The 17,432-nt window shown below is 42.8% G+C and overlaps 1 protein-coding gene across 3 annotated transcripts in view; it reads right to left on the bottom strand.

Annotated features, from left to right (window-relative positions):
• LOC113009940 (cAMP-specific 3',5'-cyclic phosphodiesterase 4B-like) overlaps positions 1-17,432 on the bottom strand; it is a 44,808-nt gene continuing 27,376 nt past the window's right edge. For 2 of the 3 annotated variants that reach the window (XM_026148637.1, XM_026148638.1), the window contains 10 exons: positions 12,300-12,412; positions 6,083-6,176; positions 4,525-4,739; positions 4,335-4,433; positions 3,757-3,921; positions 3,382-3,481; positions 3,090-3,244; positions 2,859-2,981; positions 2,569-2,751; positions 1-2,474 (listed from right to left, as the gene is read on the bottom strand). In XM_026148637.1, the coding sequence (XP_026004422.1) occupies positions 2,103-2,474; positions 2,569-2,751; positions 2,859-2,981; positions 3,090-3,244; positions 3,382-3,481; positions 3,757-3,921; positions 4,335-4,433; positions 4,525-4,739; positions 6,083-6,176; positions 12,300-12,412 (1,619 nt within the window). In that variant the 3' untranslated portion in view covers positions 1-2,102. Of the gene's footprint in view, positions 2,475-2,568; positions 2,752-2,858; positions 2,982-3,089; positions 3,245-3,381; positions 3,482-3,756; positions 3,922-4,334; positions 4,434-4,524; positions 4,740-6,082; positions 6,177-6,632; positions 8,562-12,299; positions 12,413-17,432 lie in introns of those variants that run through there. The other variant, XM_026148639.1, reaches the window with a different exon arrangement.

The raw sequence follows: 17,432 nt of genomic DNA, 5'->3' as shown, positions 1-17,432 counted from the left end.
GTCTGTTATACATGCCCGTTTTAATAATCTGATAGAAAACATTTGCTGAGCACAACATACACCGTTTTACAGTATACTGTGAAGAAAACACTGAAAAAATACATTTGAAACAATGGTATAAATTTCAGCAAATATCCTTATAGCTGTACAATGACCTGTCACCGTACACATTATGCTGCAGTAAATATCCAGCCTTCGCCAGGAACAAAAGGACTAAAAAAGCTTCTGCTGCGCCTCGAATGAAGCGCTGCTGGCTCCCACTGCACAAACACTTCTGGCTGGAATTTCAAACGAAACATACTTTTCAAATCGTCAAAACTGACCTGCATAACTTTATGCTATGGCCTCATAGCAAAATACCTTGCTATACACGGATGAACCAACAAACGAGTTCAGTCAAACTGTCATTTGACACGTGGTAGTGCATATAAATAACAAATATACAGCGAATATTATCAATTCAGTATTAACATATACAAGAAAATGTAATAAATACACTGTTACAAACAGCTTAAGGGTCAGCACAACACAGTTGGGTGCAACAGGACTGTGCAACTCTGTGACCACTTAAATACACTCTCGCATCCTCACACACACACACACACACACACACACGCACACACACACACACGCACACACACACACACACACACACACAGGAGAAGAATGACATATCGTGAAACATGAAACCGATCTCCCCGTATTATGACCATACAACGTGGTACCTCTAAGGAAGTGTTTGGACAGATCAGCAACCAGCTGCATAACTGTCGACGTATTCAAAGTGCTGCAATGAAAAACTACAAGATTCAATTATTCCATTACTGACAGGTGTTTCTGAAACTGCGCGTTCAGCCTTGAAGTCATTCAAAGTTCAAAATGAGTCAGCCTATTCATGAGAATACTGCTAACCACAACAGGTGTGTTGTGTGAGGCAATGAAAAGGGGAATTACAGGGCGGAGACGGTTTTTCCACACTGGATGGGGCTTAAACGCAACTGGGTTATGAAATATTTTCTTTTCCACTTTAATCTTGGAAGATTGTAGTGAGAATTTAGTCTGTAACTGGCTTTAAGTGAGAGGGAATCAATCCCGCCGCCGCTCGGAAGTTTGACTTGTCACACCATTTACTCTTTGGAAATGCGATCATTCTTTTGAGGGGTGGCAGTGAATCCAACAAAGTGCTTTCCTTACAGGATCTTTGGAGTTTTGGTTTTTGTTCTACAAAAAAGAAAAAAGAAAGGTTTTTCCTCTTTTACGAAATCTAGCCTATGAGTCATTTAATTGCTTACGCAGTTACTTATTTGGATAAATCAAATTAAATTATTTGGTTTGACATGCTTGCTATGGTCTCTCCTTTAAGTTACAGATGCTGTCTTTGTCTTGGTTTAACTGTGTGTGCCACAAAGTGCAAATCGTGCTGGGAAGTCAGCTGATTTTTTTATAATATACATCCATTAGTGAAGAACAAGCTTATACTATTGCCAGAACATCAGGAAGACTGTGTGAGACAGCTATGTCCGTTTGTAGAAAATCTGACACACAGCTACATGAATGTGTTCAATAAATTATTTAAAAAAAAAAAAAAAAAACTTACAAAAACACACACTTGTAAAAAAAGGCACACTACTCTTTTTAGACAAGTGTTAAAAAAACACTACTGGGTTAGAAATAACTCGCTGACCAGTAGCTGTGGTTGGACAATATAGGGTCGTATCCAATCTCGACACGATACAAAGAATCTAAATGAACATTTAAAAAAAATGTCCTGAAGTGCAAGTTTGAAATTCAGACTTGTCCCAGTACACGGATTCATACGTCCACTTCACATTCTCTGCCTGAAAGAACCCAGGTTAGGCTCTGCAGTCCAACAGTAGTCCCTTCTGTAAAGAACAGAGCCTACACTCTTCCAGCTCCCTTCCAGGGGGGCTCAAAGACAAACTACCGCAGGGTTTCCAAGCCTCGTTCGCAGGGGTGCCCCACATTCAGTCAGGACCTCTTTGCCAAGCAGCTCCCGCCAGAGCCAAATTGCAGGATTGCTCCACTGCAATAAAATGAATTCACCAAAAACGTGCTACGCTCCGAGAACACCACCGGTTAAGCTATGTTTCCTCCGGGGAGCCGTCATGTGTTGTCATTTCTGCCCCTTCCTGATCACAGGGAAGATGCTGTAATGTCACATTGTCACAACTGTCAGCCGTGTCCATCATTCCACTGTCTTCACCTTGTCCTTCCTGGTCATCCAGCGTTAGATCGAACTTGAATTTACTCGCTACAGGCCGCCCTTCCACCTCCCCGTGAGGTCCTCCTTCTCCATCACTGGTGTAGAAAGGAGGTGAGGGGCTCTGGGGGATCATGCTTTGGTACCAGTTCCTGTTGTCCTCTAGTGTATCCAGGATGTCCTGGGCATCGGGATGGACCAGGTCAGCCCACGTCTCCCACAGAGGGTGCACTATGTAATCAATGAAGCTAACCTAGAAAAGATAAACAGAGAGGATGTCAGTAAATATGAAAAATAACCACAGTTTTCAGGTTTTATTTTGAGAGCTGGATGCCTGTGTTCTCTACCTGAGTCCTCTCTACTGAAGCTGTGTGTTTGTCACACATTGGGCTGATTTCCATCCCCCTCTCCCTCTCTCTGTCTCCCTGGTGGAAGAACTCATCCATGATCCTGTCAGTCCACTGCCGGTACAGATCCAGAGGTTTGGTGGGGTTGCTCAGATCTGCACAATGAACCATGTTACGGAGAACCTGCAGGAAAAAAAATATCACCGTTTAGTATGTTTTTTTTCTTTTCCTCCCTCTGTGGTAAATAGAAAAGTGTTTGCGTCTAATGTGCATACTAGTCTGCCTCTTACCTGCATCCTGTCTGTGTAGTTGTCTAGCATCAGGACACCAGAGCTGGTGACCTTCTTGGTTTCCACCATCGTTTTCAAATCCGCCAGCAGACTCATGTGTTTAGACATGTCGGTTGCCAAAACCTGGAAGACAGCAAGACATGAAAAAATCAATTTAAGAAAAACTGTGAAAATTGCTCAGATCCTGAGACGGGGCTGCTGCCTGAGACAGATGTGCAGACATTTCCTCACCATTTCTATGACCATCCTCCGGAGCGTCTGCCTCTGCTTCTTGGAGAGGTTTTGGAAGATGTCGCAATTTTCTTCCTGCAGCAGTTTGAAGCCCACGGCCAGGTGGTGATTTTCCAGCACTGACTCATCGTTGTACATCAGGGCCAGCTCAGAGTCTAAATGCAAAAGAGGACAAGAAAAGGAAATTAAACATCAAATCAAGCAAATGTTTCTCCCTTTTTTCAAAATGTAGACCAAATAAATAACTCTAGCTGACTTTTTTGATGGATGTTGGATGAAAAGGTGGACCTACTTGTATTGATTAGGAACTGGTTGGAGACTCCTGGGTGGTCCACGTCGTGAATGGCTGCTGCAAAAATGGCTGCCAAGATCTCCAGATCAGTGAAGACCGCCTGTGTTTGAAGAGAAGGAAGTAAAGTAAAAATAAATTAGCAAATTGCTTACCATACAAGGCAAGGTATTAGTTTGAAAAACCAATCCTTCCATGTGTCACCATCTGTGGTATGCTCTTTCTATTGTTGCTATTCATCACAACAATATAAACAGTTCAAGTGAAAGGTGTGGCCGGTGGCGACACGCTTTAACTGTGCCACGTTTTAAAGGGCAAACTCTGAACACTTAGAAGTACTGAAAGCGAGTGAGGTAAGACAGATTTTACACGACTTACATCTAATGCAGGGGTGGACAGGAGGATGTGTGTGGACTGGGCTACGTCGGCAGCGTGGAGGTTGTTGTGGTACGCCACGTCGGAGTGATAGTGGCTCTCTAGGGTCAGCATGAACGTCACAAAGGTGTCCGTTGGAATCTTGAACGTCCTCATCAGGTCTCGCTCCTGCGTGTGACAGTGTGGATTAGAAAAACAAGACTCCTGGCTAAACGTGCTACAGGATATTATTTTCTCTACGGTCTATCCATCTAGCCACAGTTCAATTCTGAGTCATCAGATGGGTAGTCATAAACTAGGCAGGGCTCCAGACTAACAGGTGCACTGACAGTATCTGCTGCAGCAGTAATACATTTTAAGTTATCTTTTGGCCTCGAAAGAAAGGGGTGCAGCATTTTTCTAGACCAAGTGAAAAAAACAAAAACAAAACATGTGCAGCCAAACTGATTACAGTCTGGAGCTAGCTAACAGAGCATGATGTACACACTGACACGGCTTGTGTGTGTGTTTGTTTGAATGGCTTCACAGTTTTCATGAGCTCTTTCCCGATTAAAGGATGGAAGCTGAGGCGGAAAACAAACCTGGAAGATGGTGTACATGACGCATGTGAGAGGTCGATTGTGAGAATGCTCAGCCACTTTGAAAATATTCAGGCCCCATCTGTTGATGTGTTCCAGGTCCTGTTAGAGAGGACACAAATTTAAGTGTTTGAGCACGTGAGACACCAGATATCACGCAAGTTTAAGTTTCTCCAGTCTGTCTGTCACTTACCTTTGACAACAATTCCTCCTGGTCCGTCTTGACCCCAAAACGATTTCCAGTACCTCCCGAGATACTTGATGTATGGCTGACTTTTCTCACCCCACTGATCTGTGTCATCATCCCACCGTGTTGCTGCTGCTGTTGCTGCTGCTGCTGGCCCTGCCTCCTCTTTCTTTCCCTCGGCTTTGGAACTGGACACGGAAGCTCCAACTCATTCTGCTTGTCTGGAGAAAATAGAATTAACATTAAAAAAGGTGGTTTTCAAGACAAAAAAGCTGCAATGGCTGCTATTAAATTAGCAATCAATCCCTCAATGCCTGTCTTCTGCAATAAAAATACACTAGTAACAAAAGCAGGAAAGGCAAAAAAAATAAATGTGTAAAATAGCTGAATACACTGATGAGATGCAAATGTTTTATGAGACAAAGGCTCAGGCTGTGCTAATGAGTTGTTATGATGATCAGAGAAACATGGCAGTATTCCAGGCATTCTGTGAATCTGAGCCATATGTTGGTAACAATTCAGAGAATCATGGAAATATGGTTCACGTTAAGCCGAAATGTTTAGGGGAGGGACTTGGAAGTATGCGGGTTCAGTCGGTGCATGTGACTCATGTATTAGCTGAGTGACATTTCTCACTGTGTGTGAGCGTGAGACTCCCTCAGTCTGTACGTGTGCACTGCACACACAGCCGCAGAGCGAGAAAAAAAACCCATCTCAGCTGCGTCCTCCACAAAGCACAGGAAAATCATCTCCCTACACCTGACAGGTGCTAGCTGCAATGCAGATAAAACCGCAAAGCTTCAAAGATAAACTGAGCTGAGCTTTCATGTTCGTCTCTATCACCGCGCCACTTCTATTGTTAGCACAAGAGGTAGCTTTTTCTTTTCCTCTTTCCACCATGCATCCAGCATCTTGTCTTTTTTCTGTCATTTTTTTATGTTTTGCTGCTCCGAGGCAGGAAAATAGACACGTGTTCACTAACAAGAGCCACAACATTAGTCTGCAGTGAGCCCTTATAAGCTGGGAGTCTGGCTGTATGTATGCTGGTGGTGAGCTAGATGGGAGGGTAGAAAAACCTGAGGGGCAGAGTGGTTTGCAGGGCTGGCGAGCTGGCTGGCCATTAGACACGAAATGCCGCCAGGCTTTTTTTTTTTTAAAGACAAGCAACCACTGCTGTCCCACTGATGAATAATGCAGCATCTCTCTGAACCTGATGGCACTGTAAGCACACAAACACCCTCTCTCTCTCCGACTCACTGCTCCTAATCTCTCCAGAGGGAAGTCTTCCCTGAGTACAAAGCCCTCCCTCCTCCCTTCACATATCTCTGCAGTCGGAGCGAGGGGACCCTGTCTCCCTTCCAGACCAGATCAGACTGGTGTAAGAACAGCGTTGCAGAGGAACTGTGAGTTTCCCCACTGCTTGGCACATGCTTTGGGTAACCTCGCAACCTCTGTGACATTCCTGAAGGATGCTGGCTCACTGAAGTCATACATACAGCACATTTTGCAATGGCGCAATGTATACTTCAGGAGGTGTGTGGTAAACATGTGCTGCAGTGCTCACCTAGGAAGGTGCTGGAGATGTACTCTGACACTTGGTTGCCTGATCGGCTCATCTCAGACAGGTGGCTTAGCTCCCGGTTCAGCATCCTCTTGAACTGGAAGCAAAGAGATAAAATGTTAAGGAGGTAATGTGATTTATACGCAGAAACACATCCAGCAAATGAGTCTGACTGCTGTTTCTAAGCAGCGGAATAAACCCTTTCCTGTTATTTTCCACTGGAACATGTCCCATGGGACCATGTTCTCTGGATTTAATGAGCCATATTAGGTTTGTGTATTCTTCCCCAGTCTCCTTATCCAGACTGCTTCGTGTTTCAACACAAATATAAACTATGCGTGCTGTGCATAGTTTATATTTCCTTTATGCAAATTTTACAGATAAGCAAAAGATGCCTGTTTTCTCAACACATGCAACCACTGAGCAAGATTAAAAACATGTCGTAATGCATTCAAAGAGAAATTGGGCTCTTCACCAGCAACAGAAAACAGACATGAATGTAGAATATGCACAGAAACAGTCCGATTAATGGAAAACCTCCTCTGGGACACACCTTAATGTATCCCCAGGACACAGAGAACAGGTAGTTGGCCTCAGGCATGGTGCTGAGCAGTGCTGAGCCCCCCAGCAGAAGCAGTAAGTGCTCCTCTCTGAGTGGACCCCCAAGGGTTAGCTCAGCCCTACAGCCTGAAGCTCAAGGCGTCACCAAATCACCGCCTTGCAGCGGCTGACTACGGTAAAAACGCCCCAGCCGAAGTCTCTGGAGAGGGGCTGTGGCGGAGCCCTACATTCCCAGCCAAACGCGCCTCCTCCTAGCTTCCTCCATTGTTATCAAGGATCGCGAGCCACTGTCGTGAGTGATGGAATCCCCCTGGATGCGATCAATATTTCCTTTCCTCTGGCTGTCGCTGCCTCTGTCCCTTTCTTCAAACCTCCATTTCCTTCTGCCACCATCCAAAAATCATACAGGAGAAAATCCAGCCTTTCCAAGCCCAGATTTGGCAAGTCAAGAAAAAAAGGCAGTCTTCACGGCAGAAGGAGGAAAGAAAGAGAGGGACTGAAAAAGGCAGAGAGGAGGAGGAGGAGATGGGGGTGCGTTATAGCTGTAGAGTTCCCTGTGGCACAAATTGCTGGAGCCTCTCTCTCACTTTCTCTGTCTCTCTCTTTGCCTCCCACCCTCGCTAAAAACTGATGCTCATGTACAGCACTGCAGAAAATGAGAGCTTGGAGGATCCCCCACATCTTCCTCCCTATTTCTAGCTATTTCTCTCTCACTCCTGTGTTCTGTGAAACCCCCCTCCCACTGCTGTCTCCCTTCTCTACTTAAAATGCTCCCCCTGCACAGTAATGCAGAACAGATGCAAAGCATACTGCGCAACGTGAGACTTCAAAGCACCAGAGCGTTTATCACACGGATGATGAGACACAGACACAAACTCAGACACAGAACTAAACATATTTTAAAAACAGAAAATGGGGATGTGCAAATAGTTCAGTCCATAATCGTGATGTTTTGCTGTATCAAGCAGACGACAGAGTTTTCAGTCTGCCATCGGTGTACCACCATCTGCATGGCAACCCGAATGCCATGGCAACAGAATCACATGGTCCTGTTCTCATGGTGGTCCCTACTTTAAAAACACAGCACTGCATCGTAAACATAAACAAACCTATCACAAAAACCGCAGCAGCGACGCTCCAGATAGGCATTTTTAAAAAACCCATAGCTTCTGTGCAAAAGGAGATCGATTTTTATCTCTCATGCAAAATGTTCTTTTCGATTTGAATAAGCATATGCAAACATCACACGCCAAACTTGATTATGAAAACTATGTAGTAATGGTGTGTGCAATAAAGGCCATTTCCATAGAAAGTAATTGGGTTTTCCTTTTTTTATAACTCTGTATTCTAACACCGGAAAGAAAATAGAAAACCTGTCATTGTGGTTTCTGCCAGATCTTATATTCTCTCTTATAATGAGTTCTTTTTGCTTCATACTGAACCAGACTCTCTGATCTCAACAGCTGTCTAATAGCTGTCAACCAGACAGCTAACATCTAGTTGACTGTGGAACTTGAATACCACTTTCAAAGCATTGGCTGCACTAAAAACCCAGAAAGATCAAAGAAGCTGGAATCAGTTGGCTTTAGTCTGCTCAAAGAGAGCTTGTAATTGATTCTTTAATGCAGCACAGTGTGGATTTGAGTGACCTCTAGGAAGTGAATTACGCACACAGCTGTATGTCAGTCACCCGGGGTTGTGTAGTTCAGCTGAAACACATCACACACACACACGGCACGATGACAAGACTGCAAGTGTTCTCAGTAACCCAGATTACTCAATGCATGGCGCTAACTCATACATCCTTTTACGTTAGCAAATGATTCTCAGTTTCAGAACAAACTGAGGAAACTGAGAGAAGTTGCGCAAACTCTGACAAAAAAGCAATTTGCTCTCACACAATCATGAGCCGTTGTTTAATAAAGTTTAAATATTTAATGCATAATATAACTGTGTCAAAAAAAACCCAAAAAGCTACTGAAACAACATGCTACAGAAAGTAAAGATCAACATATTTTCAAATATGCAATCATAGAAGGAAAAAAACAATTCAGGAACATTTTGAGTGTAATTACTGACGAGCAAATTTATTTTTTTTATTTGAAACTAGATGTCACTTCAAATCCAGCAATTTCTTCTTGAATAAAACACCATCTCCACATGGCACGCTACACTCCTACAACACAAAGTAAGCCTCTATAAAGCTAACTCACCTTTTTCCAACTCGCAAGCATCTCAAAGTTTATCTTCTGCTTTTCAGAGCAGCATAGTCCCATTGTCACTCAACGAAAAAACAAACACAGCACAAAGAAATCCTGTAAAGGTCCAAGTACTTTAACTCGTCTCAGCGTGTCTGTGAGCCAGCCGTCTTCCTCTCTCTATTCTCTTTTCTCAACTGGCGTCAGGCAGGAAACTTATAGCAATAAAGCTGACTTAACTGACTGGCCTACAAAGTCTAACAGGAGATTGATGGCTCCTCCCTCCCATACAGGCCTGAGCGTGTGTCTCCACCTACTTCCCTTTTTTTTTTGCTATAGTAATTCCCTGAGATCATTTACTGGCAGACATCCTTCTTCCTGTAGCCTCAGGCACCAAACTACTAACATACCTGAGCTCATCACAGAAAAGTCCCAGATAACAAGTTTAGGGGTCACGCTAAAGTTCCTGCTAGTAACTGACAAGAGAAATAAAGAAAAAGGAAAAACATAAAACGTAAAGAAATGGGATTTCTCAGGAACAATGTGACCTCATAATGCAACACCATTGCACTGCAATCGAACAAACCCCAGAGTGAGCACACGCCGCCTCTGTCGCATGCATGCGGCTGTTTCGAGTGTCAACACCAAATGAATGATGTCAAATTTACACTGTTTAGTAACACAAGGACAACACATTTCCTCGAAGGCGTTGATCAGAAACAGGTAAGAACAGGGTTACAGTAGAAACATGTTTTCCATTCGCACTCCTTGTGCTGTCTTATTTTCCAAGATGAAGATCAGATGAAGAACAGAAGATTACAGAGGTAAAACTTTTTAAAAAAAAATTACGATTAAGCACCATAATCACCGCTGGAGCTCGTGTGATCTCCTCACCACCCTTTCAGTCAAATGGAAGCGCAGCACTATAATTTAATGTCCATTACGCCTGGTACAGCTACAGACCCACCGCTGCATCTGTTTCAATAATTTTGTCATTCTTTCCCCAGTGAAGACGGCGGGTGCTTCAAAGCTGAAGTGACCACACATGAGTTAAAGTTTCCTACTCGCTTGTGTTCTCCTCGAGGGGCTTGCCTGCACGCTACCCGCAAAAGCGCTAAACTCCTTTAACTGCATTCAGATGGCAGTGTTTGTCCAAGGCCGTCACCAGCATCGGTGTGGAAGTGTGGCGAGGTTAATGATAGTGAGGGGCAGGGAAGTAGCTCCCCGCTCTGAGGTCACAGCAACCAGGCTGGCGGTCAGCAGAGTGTGTGGTCTTGTAGCCCCGGATACACCTGTGCCCTTGGAAACTGAAAACGGAGACACCCCGGGTTTGATTGTGGCTTCAATTACATCTAGTGGTGAAGAAAAAAAGAAAACCTGACTCTTTGTCAAAACTTGCGTCAAACGCCCACAAAAACTGGGCCGATGGTGTAACAGTATCACTGGACTTGACTCCCAATTTTGCAATAAGAGCTCGATGGACCAATAAACAGCTTCTTTCTATCCCTGTACAATTGCACAACAATGTAGCACACTGTTGAAACTTAACTGTAACATCATAAAGCTGTTGCCCACTACACTTTTAAAAGATCAGCATTGGTCAACATTGGCACTGGCTCGTGTTGTTAGGAATCTGTACCTGGTTTGCCTGAACAAGTTGCTACGCTGCTACGGCCTAGAGGGCCTTTTCTCATTGTCTTGACAGTCCCGGGGATGTAGCTGTCTGTTAGGACTCAACCCCTATTGTCATCGAGTAACAAGTGAGCAGAGGAGAGGAGGCACAGGAAATACAGAGACAGGAAGCTGGTGTCACGGTCAGAGTCACCCATCATGGTCTCACAACACCCCCTCCCCATCCCAATCCTCCCTCAGACCAAAGCTTAGAGCACAGACGGAAATGGACACCACCACCCTGGGTGTTTATAATCTGATGTCGCCGTACAGTCTCCGCTGTCTGAGCAGTAATGTGCCGCATACAGTAAATTTTGAAGTGAAATACGCACAAAGAAAAAAACAGGCTCATGTGCATCAAAGCAAAGGGAAGTAATTAGTTCAAAAATGCTGGTTTAAAAACCACAGTGTGTTTAAATTCAGTAAAACCAAACTGGAAGACTGGCACTTTTAAATGCTTAAAACAACACGCTGCTAAGACCACCGATGAGAACAGACATTTTCTCACCCTTTGGTTACATTTTTTGGGCAGTTATATTAACTATAAACTGAGTTTTACCATTTAATAACTTTCCAGGCAGCGTGAGACACAAGTACAGCTTTTAAACACGCTAAACTAAATGGTTTGGCCCCTTGTAAAGAAGATGCAGTTATAAAATTATCCTGGCATTATTCTATAATAATGGAACATATAGCAGATCTGGTTTTGCCTCTTCCGCAGCAAGCAGAAGAACAAGTTCAGTACTTTCAAACCAGCCTTAAGCAATAAGGGCCCTGCTAAATGAACTCACACAGAGCTACATCTTAGAAACGAGCCAATATCAACACAGCACTAAAATGAATGAAAAAAGCATTTGGTAATGTTTTAATCAGCCCAACCTAGTAGTATAGCAAGCTGTGTGTCTCGGGCAGTTTGATTAAGGTAAGGATATACAAGCAGGACAGCCCTTTCCCTGGAATTCAGGCAATAATGGTGCTCAGATGCAACAGGTAGTTTGCTAAAGTTGTTATGCAGCGAAGCAAACATTAACTTTTTTTTCTCCTTTTTTATCAAGAGATCTATAAAATGATGATGCGTGCTGATATGCTACCACAGAACAGCTGTTGCTTTGCAAATGCGTCAATGTGGCTAAAAGTATTTTACATTTTCCGTAGACTGTGCAAATGCACAACCACACAGAAACAAAGAGCAATTATACACAGATATATGCAGACTGGCAGGTCATCACAGGCCAGTCAAGCCATCATCACAAGTATCATGCCTTCAGTGAGCACGTTACAGAATATGTACCGTGATGGTAATAATTATAATTTTGCATTGCATAGTATGAGATATAGGTTACAATTATAATGTTTAACTTAAATCTTTTTTAATTATGGTTTTGCACACTCTAATGATTGTTATTTCAGTGGGTAAAAAGAGATGTTGGCAAAATGAAGCATGCATGCAAGAGTTTGCTGTGCAATATGATTCTAGATGAAAGCACAGCACAATGTGCATGATAGCTTTTCACACTAATGAACTAATGGTTCTTTTGTGACTTGATAAAATCATCTTAATAACCTACTGTGCCCATGATCAAATACCCAAATAGATTTTTACCCCTGAAGTTAATTATCAAAAATGTGAATGTTTGTAGTGTTTTCAGGTATTTCATCCAGGAGGAGAGGCTAATAGCTTTTTATAAAACCACGGTAATCGATAAATACATGTAGACAGTCCCAGGTAACTTCACACATGCGTTGTTGTCACATTTACATATATTAACATATGGCCCAGATTGTCTTACCTTGTTGGAGGCCATGTCACTGACAGACCGGTAGGTCTGGATGGTCTCCAACTGGTCCAGACACCAGTCCAGCTCCTCCATGGTTTCCATAGCCAGTTTCTGGTAGGACTCATCTGCCAAGAGACACATGGACATGTAATCAGGTCTGAGAGGATCCATGTCCATACTTGATCCTCCAGACACCATGCGTGGCGGTCCAAGTGTCCCAGAGTGGCTTGATCGTAAGGGGCACTGACATGCAGAACCTCCGGAAGACGCAGAGGAAGATGAGGAGGTGTGTACGCAGAGCTCCTTCATCTTGTTCCGCTCCACCACCTCCGAAAGTTCAGGGGAGTTGTTTTCTCAAACAAACAGTGGTTATGGTCACCGTTTGCCGACTCGCTCTGTCTTTCTGTCTCTCTGTAGCCTTATTCTCTGCGTACCCCCTCTTTCCCTCCCTCTTGTGCGTGCTGCAAACCCCCTCCCATTTCGTCTGGTTCCCCCACCCTTGCTCAACTTCTCCCTCTCTCTCATTAAATTATCCCCCTCTCAGTTCCACTCGTTTGAAGAAGTAGCTTGCAGACTAGGCAGTTTGCTGCCTCCTGCTGTTGGTGTGTCTGTGACCCCTGCCCATTTAAATGAATAGAAATGGTGTATACATGCATTTAGAGTAAAAAAAAACACAAAAACCCTAACTGCTTTTGGTGCAGGAGACACAATCATTTTAGCTTTTATTCCTGTCACTGGGATTACATCCAAACAAATGCATCTCTGTGAAATTTCATTAGAACTTTATAGACAATAGGAGCAGGAGGACTTCGTCACTACTGCAAAGACAACTCATTTCCAACGACTTCCTTTCTGACATGCAGACCACTTCAAGGAACCCTGGTGAACTGCATCTACAGCAGCTCACGGCACACCACCATGCTTCACAAACTGGTTCTCTCCTCTCTGAACCTCTCTGAGGGAGGAAAAAAAATTATATCAAACATCAAACTTGTGTTTGCATAAGCAACACGAGAGGCAAATTTTGACTCCCTGAATTGGGGGGAGTCCAGGCTAGGGCCACACTGTGAGCCAAAGAAACCAAAGCACTTCCTCTTTGGCTATGAACTCCCAGAAAACATGGAGTGGAATTAATGAATGGTGGAGTGACTGCTGAAGGCAATCATAGCTGTCGTTTGATGAAATAACTCTGTCGTTAGCAGCTATGACTCACATGTGGTAGGTGCACAGTGTTTAGAAGGAAAAGAGTGGTTTACAAGAAAATCACTGGGAAGCTCAAACATGAGGAAACATATTAAAAAGTATCACTGCTCAATATGCCAATGTTTCAACATATTTCTAGCTGGAGGGAGCGAACGCTAAACATCTGGATCTCCCCACCTTCCTTTTCTATGGAAAAGACTGATCTCTACTTCATAGCACTTCACACATGGAAGAAATTTACCCCATATGCTCAGCACAACAGGACAGCCAGCGTGCTGCTCCCCAATTTACGTCAATATAGTGGATCAAAGCACTCCAAAGCACAGTGATGGCATACAGATTTTGAACCACCAGTGCTGAACAAAGAACTTCAATGCAACCCCAGACAATGTAGCACAGTTAAAGGAAATAGTTCACCTTTGAAAGTAATCAGAACAACACCCGGGATTCTTTTGAATCACAGAAAAGTGAACTTTCAGCTGTTTAAGTTCACTCAAGGAAACTCATGCCACTGGCTCCTCATATTACACAGCTGCTACCACTTGTGTCATTTTTCGGGTTAGACTAATTTTTATTTCCTTGAGTTCCTGGTTGGCTGATTCAAAGAAACTTTGGCTTCGATACGACGCATAACTGGATGCCAAGTTTTGCGGACCAGCCTATTCACAGACTCCACTGGCACGCAAGCCATGCAAAAGTCACTGACACAGAGCAGAGGTATAACATCAAAGCAGCTCATGCACAAGGCAGTGAGCTGTTGAATCTTGGTATACATCAGCGTGTGGCTGTCTTGGTCCATAGGGGCAGTAGACGTTGCCAAGAAGGTGTCACCACATCCTGCCCTCATTCCCTTAGAAGAGGGCGCATGCATATGCAGACATTTTAGCTGGGCACCTTGAAACATCAAAGGACTGGCTCATCTGCAAAGTCTGTATGATTGGGATTCGAGTCATTTTGAAGCTGGCAGCTTAATCACTGACAGAGTCCAGAACATATAAGAGTGAAACACTCAGACTACTGTAGAAAAGCTCGCTGGACCTTTGGCTTTTTGGGCTAAAGCAGTGGCTGAAAAGTTACATTTTTTCAAAGTCTGGAGCCAAACTTCCCTTAGTTGGGCTGTATAACAATGACATATGAGTTGAAGTTCTAAATAAAATAAAGTTATGCACATGCACACGGTATGAGTAGAAGGAATGAACCTATCATCACCTTTGGTTGTTCATAAATACAGTGTTAAATGGGATGACATTTCACAGTGTCACCAGTCAAAGGTGGCGTGACGCACATTCAGTCTGAGAAACCTGCTTCCAGACAGAGTGTGAGGTGCTTTTCCAGCCTGTTTTTTCAGTGGATGTCTTTTTCTTTTTTTTCTTGGTGAGTTCTAATGCTTTGGCCATATGCTGGAGGCTGCAAAGAGGACAACAGACCTCAGTGTGCAGAGAGACCTCGTCTGCCTTCCCCTCTCCCCCTTTTTCCCCTCTATCTCTCCTCTGTAGGGCCACAAACCAGCTTCTGTAAGAGCCATCCACCACACTAACGAGCAGGGCTGCTCCCAAACCACCATTTCTGCCAAAACACCTTCCACTTACATCCCCCTCACACTGCACCTCTCTATGTTCTCAACCTACCCCCATAAGCTGTTTTTCCTCAGTGTCTGACTGAAGAATTGCAGTGTCTCAGCTCATACCAACAACTGCCATGGACAGACCAAACACACACTTCAGTAAAAGTAGTACAAAAACAGCAAAATGACCCTATTAGGGTACATTTGTGTATGTATCATTGGGTTAGCATTATTATTGTAAGCGACATCTGGGTAGCATTTAAATGTGACAGCTATACAGAGCAGTTTCTCATTAAGAAGCACAACACTGAAAAACTACACAATATTTTTTATTGTAAATGTTTTTTTTATTTTCTTTTGATTTCTTTTGATTTTGACTTGATTTTCACAATGGCTTTCTGCGAGAGAGTGGATTATAAGTTGGCATTTTTTATGCAGTATTTTGAGTTTTATAGCGAGGCTGACTTTAACACAGTGACTACAATGCCTTTAGTTGTGTTAATGTTCATTGTTAATTCACCAGACATTTGGAAAGTGCGGGAAAAGAAAGTTGATGGTCAACTCAAGACACCAATGGCTGACCTGTAAACAGGCCAAGGCTATCTGCATGTACGCAAACACACATTCCTCATAGTGACCTCACAACATCACAAAAGAGAAATGCACACTTTGACACAGTAACTTGCACGTATTCAGTCGTTTGTTATTGATTTTGCATTGCACGTGGGGCTAAGGCAGGATGCGGGTCAATAATTTACCGTTGTATCACCTCCAATGTACGTCAATTTGTTCAAAAGTCCGAGAGGGGCGGAAGACTTTGCAAATTCATGATTACTCTTGCAAAAGCCTTTGCTCTTCGTGTCAATCATTTGCATTATGCCATCTGCTTTGAACTCTGAACATTTTCTGATTTTAACACAAGGTAGTATATGAATAAAATGCAAAAACAGTGTTGCACATATTATACTCTCACAAATAACGTAATTTATCAGTTTTATTACATTACAAGTATATTTTCAGAATTTTAAAAATTTAATATTTTTAATTTCTATATATCATGCATGCTTTTTAGATTTTAGCCAAGCATATTTAAGTTCATCATTCTGTATTTTATTTTCTTTAAGTTTAATTACTCATTGTGTTTCAAAATAATATATTTCATCATGCTTGTGTATATATAATTTTATCCTATCTATTGTTAAAAACCCTTACGAAAAAAATTGTCATAGCCACAGAAAAATTATATTAGCATACTGTTACAAGTTACAATTCAAATCTATTGTTTCCCTTGCTGTGCTACAGGAATAAGTTGGTGTGCTATATGTGAGACAATTTTGTATAATGCTTTCCCTTTTAAGGTAGCATGAGATTTAAAGTGATATGCGGTGGACAATCAGAGACGGTCCAACCCCCGAAACCACGCCACTCTTGGTCTTCTCACAAACAAGCCTCAGTAATTGTGTCGCTTCATAGTTTACAGCTGTGAAATAATTTCATCGCCTATGAAAACAAAAGACTTGAAAACACACATGCACATACAAACATCTCATCAAGGCCTGTTTGACGGCTCATTCACAATGCACCATGGAGCTGTGTTGGCACGGGCCAGTTAGAGGGAAGGGCCGCAGGGAGGTTTATGACTGTGCTGACGTCAATGACATAATTCAAATACTTAACCAGGCTGCACGCTTCCAGCCCTCCGGATCCTCTCCCCTGGCTGTGAGCCTGGAAAACCTGAAATGGAATCTTGCTGTGGAGCAGAGTAACTGCTGCACACAAGAGTGAAGCAGACTGACCAGACTGAAAATGACAGGTCAGTTCTTCTGGCTCAGTTTGTGGTGTACTGTCTGATTGTGTGTCCATTCACTGAATAACGTTTTGCTAATAGGAGGAAATAAATTACATCATATTGATAACAAACATTAGAAATTAAGTTCAACACCATTCCCCAAAAAGTTGTGACAGGTGTTAATAAAAACAGAATGCAACTATATGCAATTCTTTTGAACCCTATAATTAATTGGAAATAGTATGAAGACAGCATTTAGAGATTCTGCAAGTGTTTTAGACATGCAGTTTTGAAAAATATATTAAAAAACATATGCTCATTTTGAATTTGTTGCAATAAAACATTTCAAAGGTTTTTGGAAATCCTTTGAGAGGGAAAAATTTGGCTGGAAAAATGTGTTGCTGGCATCAACATCGAAATGAACAAACATTTGATATGGTGATATGAATGTTGTTTAAATGACTTGCAAATCACTGTATAAAGTTTTCATTTGCATTTTGCACTGTGCTCAAACCTCTTTGGGAAACAGGTTTGCATGACTCAATCCAATAGCCCATTAGCTAATCTGCCTCCTTAGTCACCAAAGCAC

Source organism: Astatotilapia calliptera, chromosome 18, assembly GCF_900246225.1.
Source record: "Astatotilapia calliptera chromosome 18, fAstCal1.2, whole genome shotgun sequence".
NCBI classification, from domain to species: Eukaryota; Metazoa; Chordata; class Actinopteri; order Cichliformes; family Cichlidae; genus Astatotilapia; species Astatotilapia calliptera.
Note: the sequence above shows the minus strand (reverse complement) of the source record. Positions and strands in the feature narration are given on the sequence as shown.